The sequence below is a fragment of the Triticum aestivum genome, chromosome 4B (assembly GCF_018294505.1).
Source record: "Triticum aestivum cultivar Chinese Spring chromosome 4B, IWGSC CS RefSeq v2.1, whole genome shotgun sequence".
Classification (NCBI taxonomy): Eukaryota; Viridiplantae; Streptophyta; class Magnoliopsida; order Poales; family Poaceae; genus Triticum; species Triticum aestivum.
Genome location: NC_057804.1, coordinates 563,510,787 through 563,529,554, shown reverse-complemented (window position 1 = coordinate 563,529,554; position 18,768 = coordinate 563,510,787). Strand labels below are relative to the sequence as shown.

The 18,768-nt window shown below is 44.5% G+C and overlaps 1 protein-coding gene across 2 annotated transcripts; it reads left to right on the top strand.

The window, feature by feature from the left end:
* Positions 1-559: 559 nt before the first annotated feature.
* On the top strand, positions 560-11,672 carry LOC123093267 (uncharacterized). 2 transcript variants are annotated; one of them, XM_044515184.1, is made up of 14 exons: positions 560-3,013; positions 3,104-3,232; positions 3,323-3,511; positions 3,591-3,658; positions 4,188-4,795; positions 4,893-5,075; positions 7,222-7,320; positions 7,949-8,037; positions 8,109-8,318; positions 8,474-8,746; positions 9,364-9,508; positions 9,819-9,952; positions 10,771-10,851; positions 10,958-11,672. In XM_044515184.1, exons 1-14 carry the CDS (start codon positions 581-583, stop codon positions 11,042-11,044), a joined length of 4,728 nt encoding a protein of 1,575 aa, XP_044371119.1. In that variant the 5' UTR covers positions 560-580; the 3' UTR covers positions 11,045-11,672. The 2 variants fall into 2 exon arrangements, with proteins under 2 accessions (XP_044371119.1, XP_044371120.1); XM_044515185.1 differs by having other exon boundaries at positions 7,952-8,037; positions 10,958-11,459.
* Positions 11,673-18,768: the final 7,096 nt, after the last annotated feature.

Sequence of the window (18,768 nt, the reverse complement as noted above, 5' to 3'; positions counted from 1 at the left end):
TAGATAGATCAATTTCCAAAAAAAAGAAAGATAGATCATACGTGGTGTCAAATTATCACATTGGACATCAACGCTAACAATAATTTTCAACAATCATACCTAGAAAGAAATCTCATGCACATCCGTGGGGAGATTGGCATCACATTTCATCAATCAAAGAAAAAGATACTAGAAATTACAGCAAACCTTATCCTCCGAGGACCTGCCGGAGATGGAAAACCCATCTAAACTTGGCATGAAAATTTGGGAGGATTCGCCATGCCCGCAACCGTCTCGTCGGTGACGGTGGCAGACGGAGACGGGGACAAGCAAGCGAGGCCGAGAGGAGAAAGGCGCGTGACGCTGACACGAGCGCACGCAGCGTCGCGTACGACTCCATCCCCGTCCCATCCGCTCCCGTCCATCTACCCCGTTGCCCCGCCCGTCTCCCCGATCCGCAGCGCGTTAGGTGGTGGAGGCCCACAGAGAGAGAGAGAGAGAGAGCGCTCCGGCGTCCATCATTTTCTTTTCATTTCCTTGCGGTACGCATATATTGCCCCGCACACCCGCACAACGCTTCGCCCAAATCTCATTCCCCCCGATGGGCCGAAAGAAGCGCAGCCCCCCACCAAACCCTACTCCGCCCCCGCATCCGCCCGCCGGCGCCCTCCTCCGCCTCGCCGATGCGCCGGCGCCGGCGGGGCCCGACCCGGCCGCCGTGCGGGCCGAGTGCGACAAGGCCCTCGCCTGCCTCCAGCGGGGCAACCAGCCCAAGGCGCTGCGCCTCATGAAGGAGGCCCTCGCCCGCCACGGCGAGGGGTCGCCGCTCCTCCTCCGCGCCCACGGCACCGTCCACTCCCGCGCCGCCGCCGTCCTCACCGACCCCGCCGCCCGCGCGCGCCACCACCAGGCCGCCCTACTCGCCGCGCGCCGCGCCGTCGACCTCGCGCCCGACTCCCTCGAGCTCGCCCACTTCCGCGCCCTCCTCCTCTACGAGGCCGCCAGCGACAACCGCGCCTACGAGGAGGTCATCGCCGAGTGCGAGCGCGGGCTCAGGATCGACGACCCCTCCGACCCGGAGCCCCACTCGCTCAGGCTGCCCGCCCCCGACCCCGACCAGCTCCGGGCCGAGCTCCGCAACCTCGTCCAGAAGGCCAATCTCGCCTCCATATCCACCTGGGTCAAGAACCTCGGCGGCTCCGATGACAAGCTTGGCTTCTTCCGCCTGGCAGATGACCCCTTGGAGCTCCAGCTCCTCCCCGCGGCCCCAGCCCCGCGCCGCCCCAACGAGATCAAGAAGGCTACCAAGACCGTCGAGGAGCGCCGCAAGGAGATCGAGGTGCAGGTCGCTGCTCTCAGGCTGCTGGAGCAGCAGCAGCAGCAGCACAATGCCGCCGCCGCTCTCTCCTCCTCACCACCACAGTCACAGCAGGGAGATGAGCCCCCCTCCTCATCATCTCAGTCCACCGCGGCTGCCCATCGTGCTGATCGGAGAAAGGGAGGGTCCAAAAAGGCAGCAGCCTCATCAGCATCCGACCAAAGGAATCAGGTGCGTGCGTTCTGGGCCGCTCTGCCTGTCGATCGGAGGCTGGCCTTACTGAAAACTAGCATTTCTGAGCTCAAGGAGTACTACAAAACTCACAAGGACAAAGTTGTTGCCGAGGCGGCACCTGCGGTGCTTGATGAGGTGGTAGAGTTTGCCACTTCACACGGGTGTTGGGAGTTCTGGTTATGTGGCATCTGTGAGGAGCGCTACCCAGACGTGGCGCATTCATTGCGGGAGCATGTGAGTGCACTACCGCGTCAAGTGCAGGCTATGTTGCCACAGGAGATTGATGCTGACTGGGCAGCAATGCTCATTGGTTCGAGCTGGAGGCCGGTGGATGTTGCTGCGGCACTCAAAGCGCTTGAGGATGAGCAAGCGGACAACATCGGCCAAGACAGGGACAAAGATTCAATGTCGTCCGATAATTGGAGTATCAAGGACAAGTCGGACACGTCAGAATCCTCAGCCTCGCCACACAATGAGGAGTGTGATGGTTTTGGAGTGGTAATGAGGGAAGGTGCCAGGAAGTGGCCGCTGTCTGATGATGATGAAAGAGCGAAGATTCTGGAGAGGATCCACTCGTTGTTCCAAATCCTTGTGAAGCACAAAAACATTTCAATGAACCATCTGAGCAGGGTGATACATTTTGCCATGGACGAACTTAGAGGGATACCTTCTGGGTCATTGTTGCTTAACCACTCGATTGATGAATCGCCGCTCTGCATTTGCTTCTTGGATGCCTCTTCACTGAAAAAGGTTCTCAAGTTCTTGCAGGACCTAATGCAGTCCTGTGGACTTAGTAGGTCCTCAGAGAAGGATGGCGAACTAGGTGATGGAGATTGTTTCCCCAAAAATAACACTATCCTAGAGGGTGTTACGCTGGATTCTGTTTCATCATCACTGATCCTTGATGGCCGGGTATTTGGTGGGAAGTCAAAGTCTGGTCCTGAGAATGTTGATACTGATGAATTTCTTTCGTGGTTGTATGCTGGATCTCCTCCAATAGGAGAGCAGCTATCAGAGTGGAACTGTATGCTTGTTGATAGGACAAGTCAGGGGATGCAGATTCTTGATATGATCGACAAGGAGGCATCTTCCTTGAAAAACTTTTGTGAAATGAAGCATGAACAATTGAACATTGAGGAGGGTGTGCTTGCTGTGAATAATATTATACAAGAGGAGCAACGGCTAAGGGACCGTGGGGGCCGGTATTCATATCAAGGATACGAGGAGCTCTTGAGGAACCGTCAGGAGGAGTTGTTGGAGACCAGATTTCGCAGCTCTGAGTACGATGCAATCTCAAACGTCTTGAAGGAAGTTCGCACCTCACACTTTGGTTATGATGAAGGTTTTTCTGGGATGACCTCACGCCAGTGTGACTTTGATGGGTCAGCAATAGATGATTGGAGGTTGCATGACTTTATGCACCCAAGTGATTCAGTAGTGCCGACGATTGTTTTGAGGATGAAGGAACACGTAACTACAGAGGTTAGTTTTCCGGCACTGCATTTATCGGCAGAAATTATATAATCTTCAATATGCAATAATGGTCTGTTCTCTTAACTGTTCCACTTGCAGCTTGGCAAGATAGACGCTAGGATTATGCGAAGTGTAGCTCTGATGCAGCAACTGGATCTCAAGCTTGAACCTGCTGCTTTCGTTGATTATCGATCAATTCTTCTCCCCCTCCTGAAATCCTTCTTGCGAGTTTGTATACTGCATCCCTGTACACCTTATTGTTTTATTGCTTTGTGGTCTTGTTCATTTCTTAACTATGGTTATTGTGTGGTGATCTAGAACCATTTGGAAGAGCTCGCGGACAAGGATGCTAGAGAGAGATCTGATGCAGCAAGAGACGCCTTTCTTGCTGAACTTGCTTTAGACGCTGAGAAGAATGCAAACAAAGGGGGTGATAAAAAACCATCCCATGAGAAATCAAAGGACAAGAAGAGAATGAAGGATTCTCGGAGATCTAAGGATCTCAAGGTAGTTATGAGTATGATCATATTGTATGCTCTGCTTTTGTACACAACTGAATTTTGTTTCTCGCTTTATTACTTTCTAGGATTTGAGCTGGAGTGATCAATACATTGTTCGCCAGGACAGTGCAGATGAGGAAACATCAGAGCAAGCGTAAGTAATGCTTGTACCCTCCATGTTCTGATATGTGTAGCATCCTTAACTTGCCATAGGACCTGTCCAGTGAAATGCTTGCAGTGCTTTTTTTTCTGTCCTGTGCATATTTGTAGTTACTCAGCACTAGTTTAAATCCATGTCAGAGTTGATTATATAACAGGTTTTCTGCATTGTTTACTCAAGAAAAGGTATCTGCATAATGAATTACCAAGATCTACTGATCTCGTAAACTTCCTTTTTGTAGAGCTGCTGAATCATGTAAACCTCACCCGACGTTGTGCATTGTTTTCCATATCTTTTTGTAGTTAGCAGTAGCACACTCCTTTCATCATTAGAGCTCTTTAGGGTAGATAGTGGTCAAACAAATTGTGAGGATTGAATAGTTCTCTTCGCTTTTTAGCATGATCAGTCTGAAAAAAAATTAGTCAGGAATTGAATCATGGTTTTCAACATCATCATGTTTCTTTTGGCTTAGGACATTCATGTGTGTATGTCTTTAATTTATCTGATCATGTTAAATGTGCAGTCAGACTCTTGTTGATTGTGATGACTTCGACGGCAAACTTTCACCAAGTGATGACTACTCAAATGAACAAGAGGAAGAGCATAGGCATAGAGTACAACTTGAAGCAGAGGAAAGAAAACTGGAGGAAACTTTGGAGTACCAAAGGCGGATAGAGGAGGAGGCAAAGCAGAAGCATCTTGCCGAACAGTCCAGAAGTACTTTGTCAGCTCCTGATATTGGGGCAAATGGTTATTCAACTGATTTAAATTCAAGCGTGCATCAGGATAACCATCAAAGTGCACCCAATAATTTCTCACCTGCTTATCTTGAAGGGATAAAGTTTGGTGATTTTCGCTTTCCTAAAGTTCCTTCACGGGAAAAGAATTCTAGTTCTGATTTTTGTGGTGTGGACCTGCCACAGAAGACTGAAAACAATCGCAGGGAGAAACCGAATGGACTGCGCTCTCCGGGAGCACATGCATTAACCAGCAGCAATATGGACTTCACTAAGCCAGCATTGAAAATGAACGGAGTTGGGAAATATGCTCAGAATACAAAACTTTCAACTAATCCTCTTATCCAAAGGTCTAAGAGCAGTACTAGCCAACCACATAAGAAATACATCCAAGGTTGTTGGCAATGTCTTGTCCAAATTTCTCCTTCTGTTTTAATTCCCTTTGTAACTGTGGTCCAACTATTTTATGTTTGTTGTTGCATATATGCCAGGTGCTGTTCATAATGGTGATGATAGTGCATCTAGTCGACAAAATGGTACAACAGCTCCAAGATGGAGCAGTTCTGGCAAAGTAGCTGACTTTTCTAGTAACAGTTATCAGGATGGAAAACAAAATGAGTTGCCACCTGTGCTTTCTTCGGATGGTCCATGGAATGCCAACAAAGCTGAGGAAGGTATATGTCGTTCAACTTTCAAGCAGTGCTGGAGTATTTATCATTTAAACTCAAAACTAATTCGTGGAATGTTTTCTGGCTCTACCATGAGAAATTCGTTCCTGAGTACACCTAAGGCCCTGTTTGATAACAAAGTATTTTCTATGTATTTTGTGAATACTACAGTTTTTTAGATTACCACAGTATTAATTACAGCGAGCTGTTTGGCCACCTCTAAAAACTGTGATTTCAATACTGTAGTATTTGCAAAACCGTAGTTTTTTCTCTGTTTTTTTAAAAAAAACCCAGACCTCTTTTAAAAAAACTGAGCACGCTAAAAAAACAACTCCATGCACAATCCTGTGCCTTGTCTCTCGATGTGCATCTCCTGGCACCTCTCAAAGGCCGACATTTCCCCCTAGTGGTGCCCAGGACAGCACCACTAATGACGCGGAAGACCACCCAGCGTTGCAGGCCGCATGCAGTGGCACTTCGGACTAGTTCAGCTGCCTCCTCTTATGCTAAGTTGTAAGCTAGCTTTGTGCATAAATGTTTAGTGCATGGCCGTCCAAGTTTGTGGATGCAGCTGGTTGCTCAGTATGCTGTATGCAACGGTCAGCGAGTTGCGTACGCGCGTGTTTGCGACTTGTTAACAAACAGCTAACTGCGAATTTACATTACATACAAGTTCTAGCCAAACAGGTCTACAGTATTCCAAATACTCCAAAATACTACAATATATTATTACTGTGGTATCATGCGCCTATAGAAAAAAATACTGCAGTTTTTAAATACTTTGGTTTTACAATACTTTACTATCAAACATAGCCTAAAAGTTTGTGAAGTCTTTAAACAGATTGAAGCACCATGTTCTCGTGTTACTTAATCATTAGAGGATGGTCATGCATGGCTTGCTTCCGCTTATCATCTCTACCCCCAGTTCATAAAAACATGCCATTTTTGTATGCCATCAGTGTTCAACTGCAATTTTTCTTGTTTTATCTGTTGGAACGCATTTATGAAACCTACTAGAATTGTAAGTTCGGTACATTTTTTGGAGACAAATTGACATCATTTTCATGCGTCCGATCTTAATATCCAAAATGGTACTGACAGGAGAAGTTTGGCAGAGGTTAGAATGAACCCTGATATTTATTTAGGCACCTACAGTGTTTTTGATAAAAAACATGATCATATGTGTTCTGTAAAAAAGCAAAAAGATATGGACATCTCTTTGTTATATAACTTGATATCTCTTGACTTCTTGGCACATTACTCGTATGATTATGTTTTTTCATGAAATTTTGTATATGTGTCTACATTAATACTTTGTAGTACTATGGACTTCTGAAAATGTCTTTATATGATGCACCTATCTTCACAAAGTCTTCTTTAAGCAATGTTCAAGTGCACATAATCCAAACCGGCATACTTCTGTTAAACTGATTAACATTTTGGTAGTGCTATGGATTAACTTTGTATTTGTGTCTACATTAATACTTTGTAGTACTATGGACTTCCGAAAATGTCTTTATATGCACCTATCTTCACAAAGTCATCTTTAAGCAATGTTTGAGTGCACATCTATGTTTTTAAGGCGGTAAGGCGATCTAAGGCGCTGGGGGGGCGCCTTATCGCCTAGGCGACGCCTAAGCGCCTAAGGCGGACGCCTAAGCGCCTAAGGCGGGCATATTTGTAAGGCGCTGGCGGGGCGCCTTATCGCCTAAGCGTCGCCTAAGCGTCCAAGGCGGGACGCCTTAAAAACAGAGGTGCACATAATCCAAACCGGCAAACTTCTGTTAAACCGATTAACATTTTGGTAGCGCTATGAATTTTCTGATCTGTTTAAATATAGAGAAGGGGTGCATATGGAGTTATGGACCTATCTTCACAAAGTCTTCTTTAAGCAATGTTTGAGCGCACATAATCCAAACCAGCATTTGTTAACATGATGGAATATTAGTTATTGACGTACGTGTCCTTGACCAAGCCACCGCCCACCTGTATCTTTTCCTTGTTCACTAAAGCCATGTCCTGCTTCTGCATATTACTTTCCAATTTTGTGCTCTGTCCTTGCATATATCTTGTATTTTTTCTAAAATGCAAACTTGTTATATATGCATTGTATGTCAGAAATTCCCTCATTGGTCTTTCCTTTCATGTCCAGCTGACAAGGGGACAATCTCACCTGCAATTGTATGTATCGAGGATGATTCTGACAAAATTTTTGAAGAAGACCTCAGAAAAGCAGTGCACCAAAGCCTTGGTACATCAATGCTGTTCTTCAACTGCTGTTTTCTTTCTCTCTTCACAATCTCTTGTCTTGGGCCTTGAAAGCCCATGGATATATCTCTTCCACAACTAGTTAGCATCATTAATAAGCTCTTATATTGTTTTAAGGTGTTCTTTAATTGCTGCAGATGCGTAGTTGTGATTTAGATTACATGGAACATTCTTTCCTTGTATCAACTGTTTGATTTGAATTGGAGCATTTGTATGGCGACATCTAGTTTGACTTTAGCACTGAAGCAACTTAGATGGTTTGTGAGATGCAGAATTGTTGGATTCAAATGCAAAGCTGATAAGATCTGTAATTTTGCAATGCTATGTTTTAAATATTACCTATAAAAGCTGCAATTTTGAAGGATCTATGCTTGGTTAGGACTTAGAAGTGTACCTTTTGTCATTTTCCTGTGGCTTCATTATCATTTTAGATTTCTAGATTGTATGCTGGTGCTACTACATGATTAGTTTCATCCTATAAACACGACACTCCAATATTAATTCTCTTTAGTCCCTGCACCCTGCTAATATGATCATTAATGTCTGTTATGTTGGTCGTTTGTAATCTGTAATTCTACTTTAAACTTATTCTTCCACTAATGATGATGCAGCAGGTGCTTCAAATGGGAAAGAAGTGTATGGGGCTGGCCTTAAAAATGCTGCTGGTGAATACAATTGTTTCCTGAATGTGATTATCCAGGTAAATGTCAAGACTTGTGAAGCTTATGCAAGTGTGCTTTGTTTTTTCACATAATGTTCCTCCATATGCAGTCATTATGGCATTTGAAGCGGTTTCGGCACGAGTTCCTTAAAACATCATCACTGCATAAGCATATTGAGGATCCTTGTGCTGTCTGTGCATTATATAATATATTCGTTGACTTGAGCAAAGCATCTGATGGGCAAGGAGAAGCCGTTGCGCCTACTTCTTTGAGGATAGCTTTGAGCAAATCCTATCCTAACAACAGGTTCTTTCAGGAGGTATATTTCTGTCTGTTATCCCATGGCTAGGTGTGCTGGGCACATTTCTATATAATTTTGTTATCCAAATGCCCACCTGATATATTAAATGGCTCTTTTGTTAATCTGAAATTATCACTATTGTCTGACCATTGTATAATATATTTTTATTGCAGGGACAAATGAACGATGCATCTGAGGTATTGGGCGTCATCTTTGAGTGCTTGCATAAGTCGTACACTTCTCAGGCTGACTGCCATGCTAAATCTCATGAGAGCAATTCTATCGGCTCATGGGACTGTGCAAGCGATTTTTGCATTGCACATTGCCTTTTTGGAATGGATGTCTATGAGCGGATGAACTGCCACAGTTGCGGATTAGAGTCTAGACGACTTAAGTATACCTCATTCTTCCACAATATCAATGCGAGTTCACTTCGAACTGCAAAGGTTAGTTGTTTTCCTTCTGTTGAATCTCATGCTTGTTATTCTCGTGTCCCCTTGTTTTCTGGCTGAATGGGTCCAGTTTATGCCTCAACTCTTTCTCAAGTTTAATGGTGAAGAACTTCAAGTTGCGTACTTTAGGTCTTCCATGTGTCATAACCCTTCAGAATGTCCTGGTGCAAAACAATCCATACTTTTGTCCCACATGGCATTGACTGGATCCTTGCTGGCATTGGGTCCCATGGTCAAGAAATTAGAGTATAACCCCTGTATAAAAAATCTGGACTGAGGTGAGAATTCGTGCCACCCGCGGGTAGCATAGTGGCCGCTCTTTGAATCAGGTAGGAGAGTTGGGCAATATCGGGCTCCCATAAAACATTGGCAATTGGTGGTCATGTTAAGCAGCAAAGCTGCCGTGATGTTATGCAGAATCAAAACTAGGATTTGCTTGAGAGAAGCGACTCAAGATTTTGATACATTGAGGCCTTAAGTAAATGGTTGTGGTGTTTTAGGGCAGCAAATTGAGCTTGGGAAAGAGATGAGGGGGCTATATTAGGTCTGCTCTGTATTCTGTGGTTTTTGATGTGCTTTGATTGAAATTGTTATTTTCTTCCATGCTGCAGATGATGTGTCCAGATCCATTTGATGATCTTTTGAAGACTGTGATAATGAATGATCAGCTAGCTTGTGATCCTGATGTTGGCGGTTGCGGAAAACCAAATCATATACACCACATTCTTTCTAGTTCCCCTCATGTTTTTACAGTTGGTAATCTTCTTTCTCTTTTCGCATGTAAACATACATTTACATGCAATTATTCATTTTTAGCCCAGTCTTCCTAAAAGATGATCGTGTAATACTCTCTTAAAATGCATTTTAGCAGTGTAGGATTGCCTGCTTCACTATTTAGTTTACAATCTCGATAAAGGAACCTCTACTAAATCCTTTTTTCGCATATCCTCTACATTTGCTATTCACTTATGTGTTAGTGTGCATGTGCGTAAGTTCTTGCGTGTCCTGTGTTCGATGAAATCATTTATTGACTCGGATCTCTTACCCATCAATTTTCCCTTTTTAGTTTTGGGATGGCAGAACAGCAAAGAAAGTGTTGGTGACATAGCTGCAACCTTGGCTGGTATTTCAACTGAGATTGACATCAGTGTTTTCTACCGTGGTCTAGATCAAGGAAGCAAACATTTTCTGGTGTCAGTGGTATGGCTATGAATACCTGTTATGTTCTTTCCCATTTTAAATGGACATCTGATGGTACTGTTAATTGCTGCTTCCATAAACCTGCAGTAAATGTGTTCTGCTTATGGTGCAAGTCAGACACGCAGGTCTAAAAGATCTGTAGTGTTCCTGTTGTACTTTGCATTATGCACTACAGGATGGACTTAAGTTACAAAAATCGTAAATATGTTTGGGTAGCTAATATTTTATCATCAGAGCTCACTGTATCATATGCGAATGTGCTATTGCGTATTTGCTGAGTTGCGCTCAAACAATCCCGATGATATGACTGCAGCGGTATTGGTTAGGCTAAGTTATACCTCGGTACAAAGAGCAAGCAGTGAGCATATTCTGCTGGGATTCCTTTGTATTGCAGTATAGTCAGTATACTTAGTACGTACCACTTAAGTAGCTATAATATGCTGCCGCTAGTTCTAAAAAACTAACATTTTACAAATCAGTTCCTGTGAATCACAGGAGGTAGTGCAATGTTATGTGTTGGTGTGCTAAGTTACCTGCAGTAGCCAAATGCTACATGTATCATATGCTGACATGCTTGTCTAGACTTATTATTCTGCATTTTGTGGTATGACGTAGCGTCTTTTCTAGTTGGATTTTGAATAGAAACTGGTATTTGCTTGGTCATCTCTAAATCATGTATCGGGGCACATAATTATAGTAGCTTGAACTATCGCTGTATTTCTGCAAGTTATACTAAAATCCAGTAATTCAAGAGTATTGAAACGTATCAGTTAAAGCATCTAACACGAGTTGTATTTTGATATTTCTTACACATGCAGGTTTGTTACTACGGGCAGCATTATCATTGCTTTGCTTTCGAGGATGAGCACTGGGTCATGTATGATGACCAGACTGTTAAGGTAACAAGATATATAAACCTATCCACTGAAGCAAACCTCCCTTCCTGTTTCTTGTACCCTACCTACTAAAGAAAAATCATCTTATGTTTGTTCCTTGTTTGTGCAGGTTATTGGTAGCTGGGCTGATGTGGTCATTATGTGTGAGAAAGGTCATTTACAACCTCAAGTGCTCTTCTTTGAAGCTGCAAATTAATTTTCTTCAAAGTTCAAGGGTGCTGTGCTGTGCCGTGGCGTGGTTAACGTGGTCTTCTGAGATATAGGTTTTTCCTGGTGACTGAAGGTTAGCGATAGAATACAAAATTCGTTTTGAGCTATGGGGGATAATGGTGGTAATTCAGCAGTTGCACTGGCCTGTTGGTTTTGTGGAGCCCTGCCTTAAATAAATGGTCATCCGAGCGTTTGCTAAAAGGAGAGAAGTGGTGATATATATTTTCGTTTTGAACTTTGGATATATAGCCTGACCCCATATCCTGTCGAATGCGATTTTGCCGTGGAGGACTGTAAGCGGGGATAACTCTATGTAGATCATGTGCCGCGCCAGAGAAATTACTCACGGAGTGCTGCTGAATATGCTGGGAGCCTATCAATATATACGGTTTTTCTGTGCTTATGATGTGGAGGAATGTTGTATTGTGTTGTGTATGACCAACGGATGGGGTATCATGAAAGGAGAAGGGCTGCTCTCATTCCTATTTTTGTTTCAAATTCTTGGGATGGGGTTTCTTATCATTCCGATTGACAAGATGTATTATCTCAGAATGTTTTGAAGTCCCTTTGCGCTGGCCATGACGAACACATAAAATTATTGCTCCTGGTCCTCCTGTCGCTCTTATTTTGCTGTTTAGTAGTGTATTTTTTGTGCAAACTAGCAGCAATTATAGATTTGCCACATGGCCAGGAATTATCACGACACCCAAGGCACAAATATGAGAGAAGCAACTCTACCGGCATAAAACGTAACCCATTTGGGGCTAGCAACCTTTACCATTCACTGCAAAGAAAATGGCTAGAAGCTGGTTCTCCTTTTCACCGTCAGAGTTCACTCTCCATCTCAGTTTCACTTCCCCATTTCCCTACCCAGGTATTTTTTGTTCGCCTTTCACAGTACAAGCCGGTGAAGGCTTGTTACAAGCAGAGCTAGGGCAGATACGAGCGAGGGGGAGGTTGGCAAAGGGCAGGGTGGTGGAGTTGGCCCGGGTTGGGTGGCAACTGCCATTGCACCAGGGAAAGGGAAATCGAGGGGGGCGGCGCCGACCCCAGCGGCAGAGCGACACACCATAGTCGGCCACAGGCATCAGTGTACAATCCCGGGTAGCATGTCGACTGGGCGTTCACCGGATAGGCGCACCCTGCAAGCAAGTGAAACCATCAGTAAGAGTTACTACAAGACAAGCTTTTGAAACCAACACTTGAGAAATATTTTTGGTTTAACTCGTTGAGTAATGCTTGGGGTAAAAGAAGACAGCAGAAGCTTTGCCAATGCTATTTACCTGGCCCGTACGAGGCAAAACCGGGAAGCAGAGGCTGTGGCAAGTTAGCCAAGCACGCAGGTGGATGCCGGTAGTTGACGTAGTAGCTGTTGCTTGGCTGTGCGCCATAACCATATCCATAGAAACACCCATTGTAGTAGTACACATTGTTGTTCCACATGTTCTGCTGCGGTGGCTGTAAATGTACAGTTCTGAAATTTCTGCATGTAGATGGGCAAATGGACGCATGCACATCAATCAAAAAGTGAGATGATCATAGCATACCACATTGTCTGATGAGAGATAATAACCCTGAAGCAAATAACAAGCAAGATGTGAGATGTCATCGGGTAGAATAACTAGTGGTGAACTCAGAAATTACACAACTATTTTAGCAGAAAATGTTCATGCTGTTCAGAGGCTCACCGAACAGCTTCAGGCAAAGATGATCAAAGAAAATAAATTTACCTTGGAGTCGCGTTCAGATATTCGGAGAATCCACAAGCGAGGAAGTCCGGTTCGTAATAACCGACTCTCTCGGAAGAAACTGGCACAGCCACATCCAGTGTCTTCTTTCCAAGATTAACACCGACCATCCACGCGTTCTTATCATCATATGTCACCTTAGACATCAGGTAAACAACGTCGTCGTCGTCGCCGCCAATGCCGAGGGTAGGGAAAGCGGAAAGCAAGTTCCTCAGTGCCGGTCTCCCAGCAGCTTCAGCGTCCCACAGCTGTGGGAGCGACGTAAAGTGATCAGGGTTGTCGACCGAGATTTCATCGATGTCGACGGTGTGCCCCTTGCGCCAGTAGTCCCAGGAAGTATGCCTGTAGCACGTCCGGATCTTCCAACCATCATTCACAAAAGTGTGTTCGGCGCATGCATCGTCGTCGTAGAGGAGCAGGTCTGAATCGTAGATGATGTCTACGCTGTCGAGATCCTCGGCCACCTTGCGAGTCTTGTGGTTATGGTCAGCGACGATCTTTTTGAAACGGAGGTCCAGGTCGACAAGCTTGATGAAGCCATTGCTGCAGCAGGTGATGTCCCGGGCCAGCCGCCGCAGCTTACCGTCCCACGTGGGTATGGGGATGAGAGTCAGAACGGGGTTGTCGTCGAGCACGTTGCAGGTGACGATGCCGCGCCAGAGGTCCACCCAGCCCACGGCGCCTCCCCCGAGCGCGATCGCCTTGTCCATGTGAGGGCCGGGCAGGTCCTCGTTCCTGACCTCGGGAGGTGTCTGCAGCCGCAACTGCCTGATGGTCCACTCGCCGGTCTTGGAGGAGAAGACGTAGAGCTCGTAGTCGGAGTTGGACCTGGTCATGCCGAGCTCGGCGAGTAGGAATTTCCCGGCGTCGTCGTCGTCGTCGTCGTCAAGCGGCAGGACGCAGATGTAGGACGAGTTTACGGTGCCCGGAGGAGTGCGCGGGATCGGCGTGAGCGACGGCGGCTTGCCGCGGCCGGCCTTGTAGACGTAGTACTCGGCGAGGCGGTTGTGCCGGTGGGTGGCCCGGGGGCCGATGGTGAAGGCGAAGCGGAGGAGGACGAGGCCCTTGGCCGAGGAGTGGACCTGGGGCTCCATCGTGAAGTCCTCGCGATCGAGCCCGGGGCCGTGGACGCAGAAGTGGGAGATGGCCGGCGGGTCGGCCAGGCAGAAGGTGACCCTGATGGCGTGGCCGGTGCTGCCGTGCTGGTGGTGGCCTCGACGGTGGTGTCGTTCTCGAGGGCCGCGAAGTAGGCCTTGCTGTCGAGGAGGGCCCAGGGGGCGTACCGGGAGCTTGCGCGGGCGATGGCGGGGGGCTGGAAGGATGAGGCGGGGAAGGAGGACCCCTCCATGGTTGCTAGTAGTCGGAGGAGCGGCAGGCGCTCGTCGGAAGATAGCGAACGATTTTACGGTGTCGATCGGGGGTGTATGACGACGTGCTGTTTTTTCTTTTGAAAAGGGAAGTAGAAGTATATACCAATTCCTAATAGGAGTCTTTTTTTTTTTTGAGACGACCCAATAGGAGTCGTGTACGGGCGGACGACTACGGACCGGCCCACTGGTTGTTTCACGTCGGGTTGCTGAGCTTTATCGGTTCAGTCCGTTTTCTTTCGTTTTCTGTTTTTTCGCTCTTTTTTTGGTTTATCTTTTTTTTGTCGGTATGCTTTCGATTTTTATTTGTTTTTAATGGTTTTCTTCGGTTTTTCTTCTTTATACTTTGGTTTTCTTTGTTTTGTTTTTGGATTGTTTTGGTATCTTCACTTTTCTTTTTGTTTCTTTTTTGCTTGTTTTTAAACTCACGTCTACTTTTTAATAAATATTGTATATTGTTTGTATACATGTAAACTATTTTTCATATATGTTTAACATTTTTTAAATACATATTCTTTTACACAAGCATGCTTTGAATATATTTTTCAAGTACGTGTCAAACAATTTCTAAATACATGTTGAAACAATGATAAACCCCCCTTTTTTTGACCTTTGATTTTTTTTAAATTGTACAAACATTGTTTTTGAAAATGTCACGAACCTTTGAGACTTATGAGAATTTTTTTAATGTAATGTACATATTTTTAAGTTAAGTTGTTAGAGTAAATTCTAGGAGAGTCCACATATACCGGCAACAATTCCCTAGGGACGCCGATCGTTAAGTTGTTAGAGTAAATTCTAGGAGAGTCCGCATATACCGGCAACAATTCCCTCTCATTAGGGTTTTAGCCTTTTAGGTTCATCTCGCCGACTTGGGCGATGTTAAAAAATTTGTCTCTGTTGCCACCGAATTCCCTCGCTGGTTCTGTTCGGGCTGATCAAGGGGCAGGCTAGACCTGCTTCCCGGCCTTGCAATTCCTCGTGAGGTGTTCTATGGTTGTGTTCGTTGGATCCGATCCACAATTTTGTCTATGGTGGTGGCAACTACTTTAGTGTCTAGTGGGGTAGATAGGGAGACTTGGAGAATATGATGCATCGGCTAGGACTAAAATAAGATGATCTAGATGATGTTGTGTTCAAGGAGGTAGTTGAGGACACTGTAGAGGTAGTCCGCTGGATAGTGGCTAGGGTTTACATTGAAAAGAATACAATCGTTTCTTGATTAAATAGCATAAAACTACCACTTTATAGATTAGAGATCCTCAAAACTACCACTTTTTAAAACGCGACTGTACCTACCACAAAAGTGTTTTTTGTTTCAGAAAACCCAAATTGATGCGTGCTTAAAAATCGAACTATTTTCTCACATAACTGGCCCACTAGTCAGGCCACGTGCGCAGGGGAGAGACGACACATTCGTTAATGACTATTAGACCGCGAGATCAGACCCCAGTCAAAACCAGACCAAGCTGTCCGTCTCTCTCCCTAAATCTCTTGTCTCTCGCTCACTTTTTTGTTTCCACTAAGCTCGCCGCTGCCACCGGATCCAATTCTTGCCCCCCGCTACTCAATGCCATCATGGAAGGACGGAAAGGAGAGCACAGACGATGACCTTGACATCACCAGCATGGATTCAGATCATTTCGTAAGTTTTTTGCGCCCTAGGGTTAGGGTCTTCTGATTTGGGTATTTGGTCGATTTAACCTCAGATCCAATTGCATTCAACTGATTTTTGGTGTAATGAGCCCGCAGGAGTCACCTGACACCAATGTAGAGCCCTCTTTCTGTGGACGACATGGGGAGGAGATCCTATGGATGTCCAGTACCGGTGAGTTACTAGCTTGTTCTGTGCCTATAGCATAAGTCAGATCTAACATAGTTTCTTGGTATGTGCAATGCTCACTGAACCTAGGCAACACATGTAACTGAATTTGCATAGTACTAGAAGTAGGTAACTTTGCAAATTGATTAATTCAACATCACATTGAACAACACATGTACATTGAACATATTTTGTGTAGTGTGTCTTTCAATTTGCAACATGCACTTGTGTTTGATGCAACTAAATTTAACTGCATTTCCAACATGCACTTGTAACAAAAACTATCTATTTAATTTGTCAAGTGGATTATGTAACAGAATTTGTAGAATCTACTTGTATTTTATCTGTTTACTGTGTCTTTTAGTTTAGTAAGAACTTGAATATACAGAGTGGCCAAAGTAGTTCCTAAAATATTGGAGGTACTATTAGTTCTGAATGAATTAGTTGGTGTGTGAGGTTTGTTGGGATTTAGTGCTCAGTGACATGCATAACACCTAAACACACTTGAACTTGAACTTGAATGAATGTATTAGTTAATTATGTGAAGCATGAGTTGTAGTCTCTATGCAATGGTGGTGTGTTAATATGATTATAAAAGTACTATGCCTTGTAATTTGCCAAATTCAGTTGTCATATAATTTGCCTATTGTATTTGCAGGGATGAGGTGTGAAATGTGGAGTTGTGGAGTGGATTGATGGGCCTTGGCATGTCATACTACATAAGTGCCTTGTCAAGCTTTGGGAAGTTTCATGAGAAAAATACTGGCAGGTTGATCGACAAGGGGGCATATGATAGAGAGATTGCCAAGATTTAAAGAATGACCAACTTGCAAATTAGTATAGGCATCTCGTGGATGATGTTTCCAAGCTTTTTGATTGGCAAGAAAGCAGGCAGGGGCATGAGATCAACTACATTAGCCAGAGAGAAAGGATGATGCACATGTAAATAAGAAGGAAGACTCAGAGAGGGGTCAGAGGGAGGAAGACAAGGGGGGTGAAGCTGGCCAAGGAGAAAACGTGCATCCTGGGATCTTAAGTAGATATCATAAGAAATATTAGTGAGGAGATGTAGGATATCAAGGGGGACATGGATCTGCTGAAAGAAAAGAAGAAGCTTCGATATATCATTGTTAACCTTCTGAAAGCTGGGCATGGAAGCAAGGAGTAACTGGAGAAGGTCAAGGCTATAATGAAGGAATTAGAAGCGCGAGAAATTAACGTGGTTAAGTTACTATCAGGACTATATATAGTTGGCATTCGAACCTGGTGGTGTGATACGTCTCCAACGTATCTATAATTTTTTGATTGTGCCATGCTGTTATATTATCAATCTTGGATGTTTTATAATAATTTTATAGCAACTTTATATCATTTTTTGGGACTAACCTACTGACATAATGCACAGTGCCAGTTCTGTTTTTTGCTTGTTTTTTACTTCGCAGAATATCCATATCAAACGAAGTCCAAATGCAGCGAAACTTTCTGGAGATTTTTTTCTGCCCAGAAGACACCCAAGAGGCCCAAGAGTTGCACCAGAGGAAGCCCGTGGGCCAACTAGGCACCAGGGCGCGCCAGAGGCCCCTGGCGCGCCCTGGTGGGTATTGGGGCCCACAGAAGTCTCCTCCACCACCTCTCAGCTCTATAAAGACCCAAATATTTTAGAAACCCTAGGGGAGTCGAGAGATCAGAGTTTCCACTGTCGCAAGTTCTAGAACCATGAGATCCAATCTAGAGGTTTTTTTGGCACCTTGCCAGAGGGGTCAACGATCACGGAGGGGTTCTTCATCATCACCCTTGCCCCTCCAATGATGCGTGAGTAGTTTACCACAGACCTACGGGTCCGTAGGCAGTAGCTAGATGGCTTCTTCTCTCTTTTTGATCTTCAATACAATGTTCTCCTCGATGTTCTTGGAGATCTATTTGATGTAAATCTTTTTTGCGGTGTGTTTGTTGGGATTCGATGAATTGTGAGTTTATGATCAGATCTATCTATGAATACTATTTGAGTCTTTGTTGAACTCTTATATGCATGATTGTTATAGCCTCGTATTTCTTCTCCGAAACTTTGGTCTGGTTTGGCCAACTAGATTGATTTTTCTTGCCTTGGGAAGAGGTGCTTTGTGATGGGTTCGATCTTGTGGTGCTCAATCTCAGTGACAGAAAGAGACATGACACACATGTATCATTGCCATTAAGGATAAAAAGACGGGGTCTATTCCTACATGAATAGATCTTGTCTACATCATGTCATCGTTCTTATTGCATTATTCTGTTTTTCCATGAACTTAATACACTAGATGCATGCTGGATAGCGGTCAATGTATGGGGTTAATAGTAGTAGATGCAGGCAGGAGTCGGTCTACTAATCTTGGATGTGATGCCTATATACATGACCATTGCCCTGGATATCATCATAATTATTTGCTTTTCTAGCAATTGCCCAATAGTAATTTGTTTACCCACCCTATGCTATTTTCTTAAGAGAAGCCTCTAGTGAAATCTATGGCCCTCGGGTCTATTTCTATCATATTGTTTTCGGATCTTTACCTATTTTATTTTGTGTTTTTGTTAGATATATTTATCCAATCTCATACAATTAAATCTCAATACAAAAGAGGGATTGACAACCCCTCTTACACATCGGGTTGCAAGTTTTTGTTATTTTTGTGAAGGTACTGCTCACATAGTTTGGTGGATCCTCCTATTGGATTGATACCTGGGTTTCATAACCGAGGGAAATACTTACCGTTCTTGTGCTGCATCATCCCCTCCT

What these genes read in the sequence shown, in the direction of transcription:
- LOC123093267 (XM_044515184.1), top strand. Translation starts at nt 581, where the DNA reads ATGGGCCGAAAGAAGCGCAGCCCCCCACCAAACCCTACTCCGCCCCCG. An exon ending in TCCTGAAATCCTTCTTGCGA is followed by an intron (nt 3,233 to 3,322) that starts GTTTGTATACTG and finishes GTGGTGATCTAG; the next exon opens with AACCATTTGGAAGAGCTCGC. An exon ending in ACATAAGAAATACATCCAAG is followed by an intron (nt 4,796 to 4,892) that starts GTTGTTGGCAAT and finishes CATATATGCCAG; the next exon opens with GTGCTGTTCATAATGGTGAT.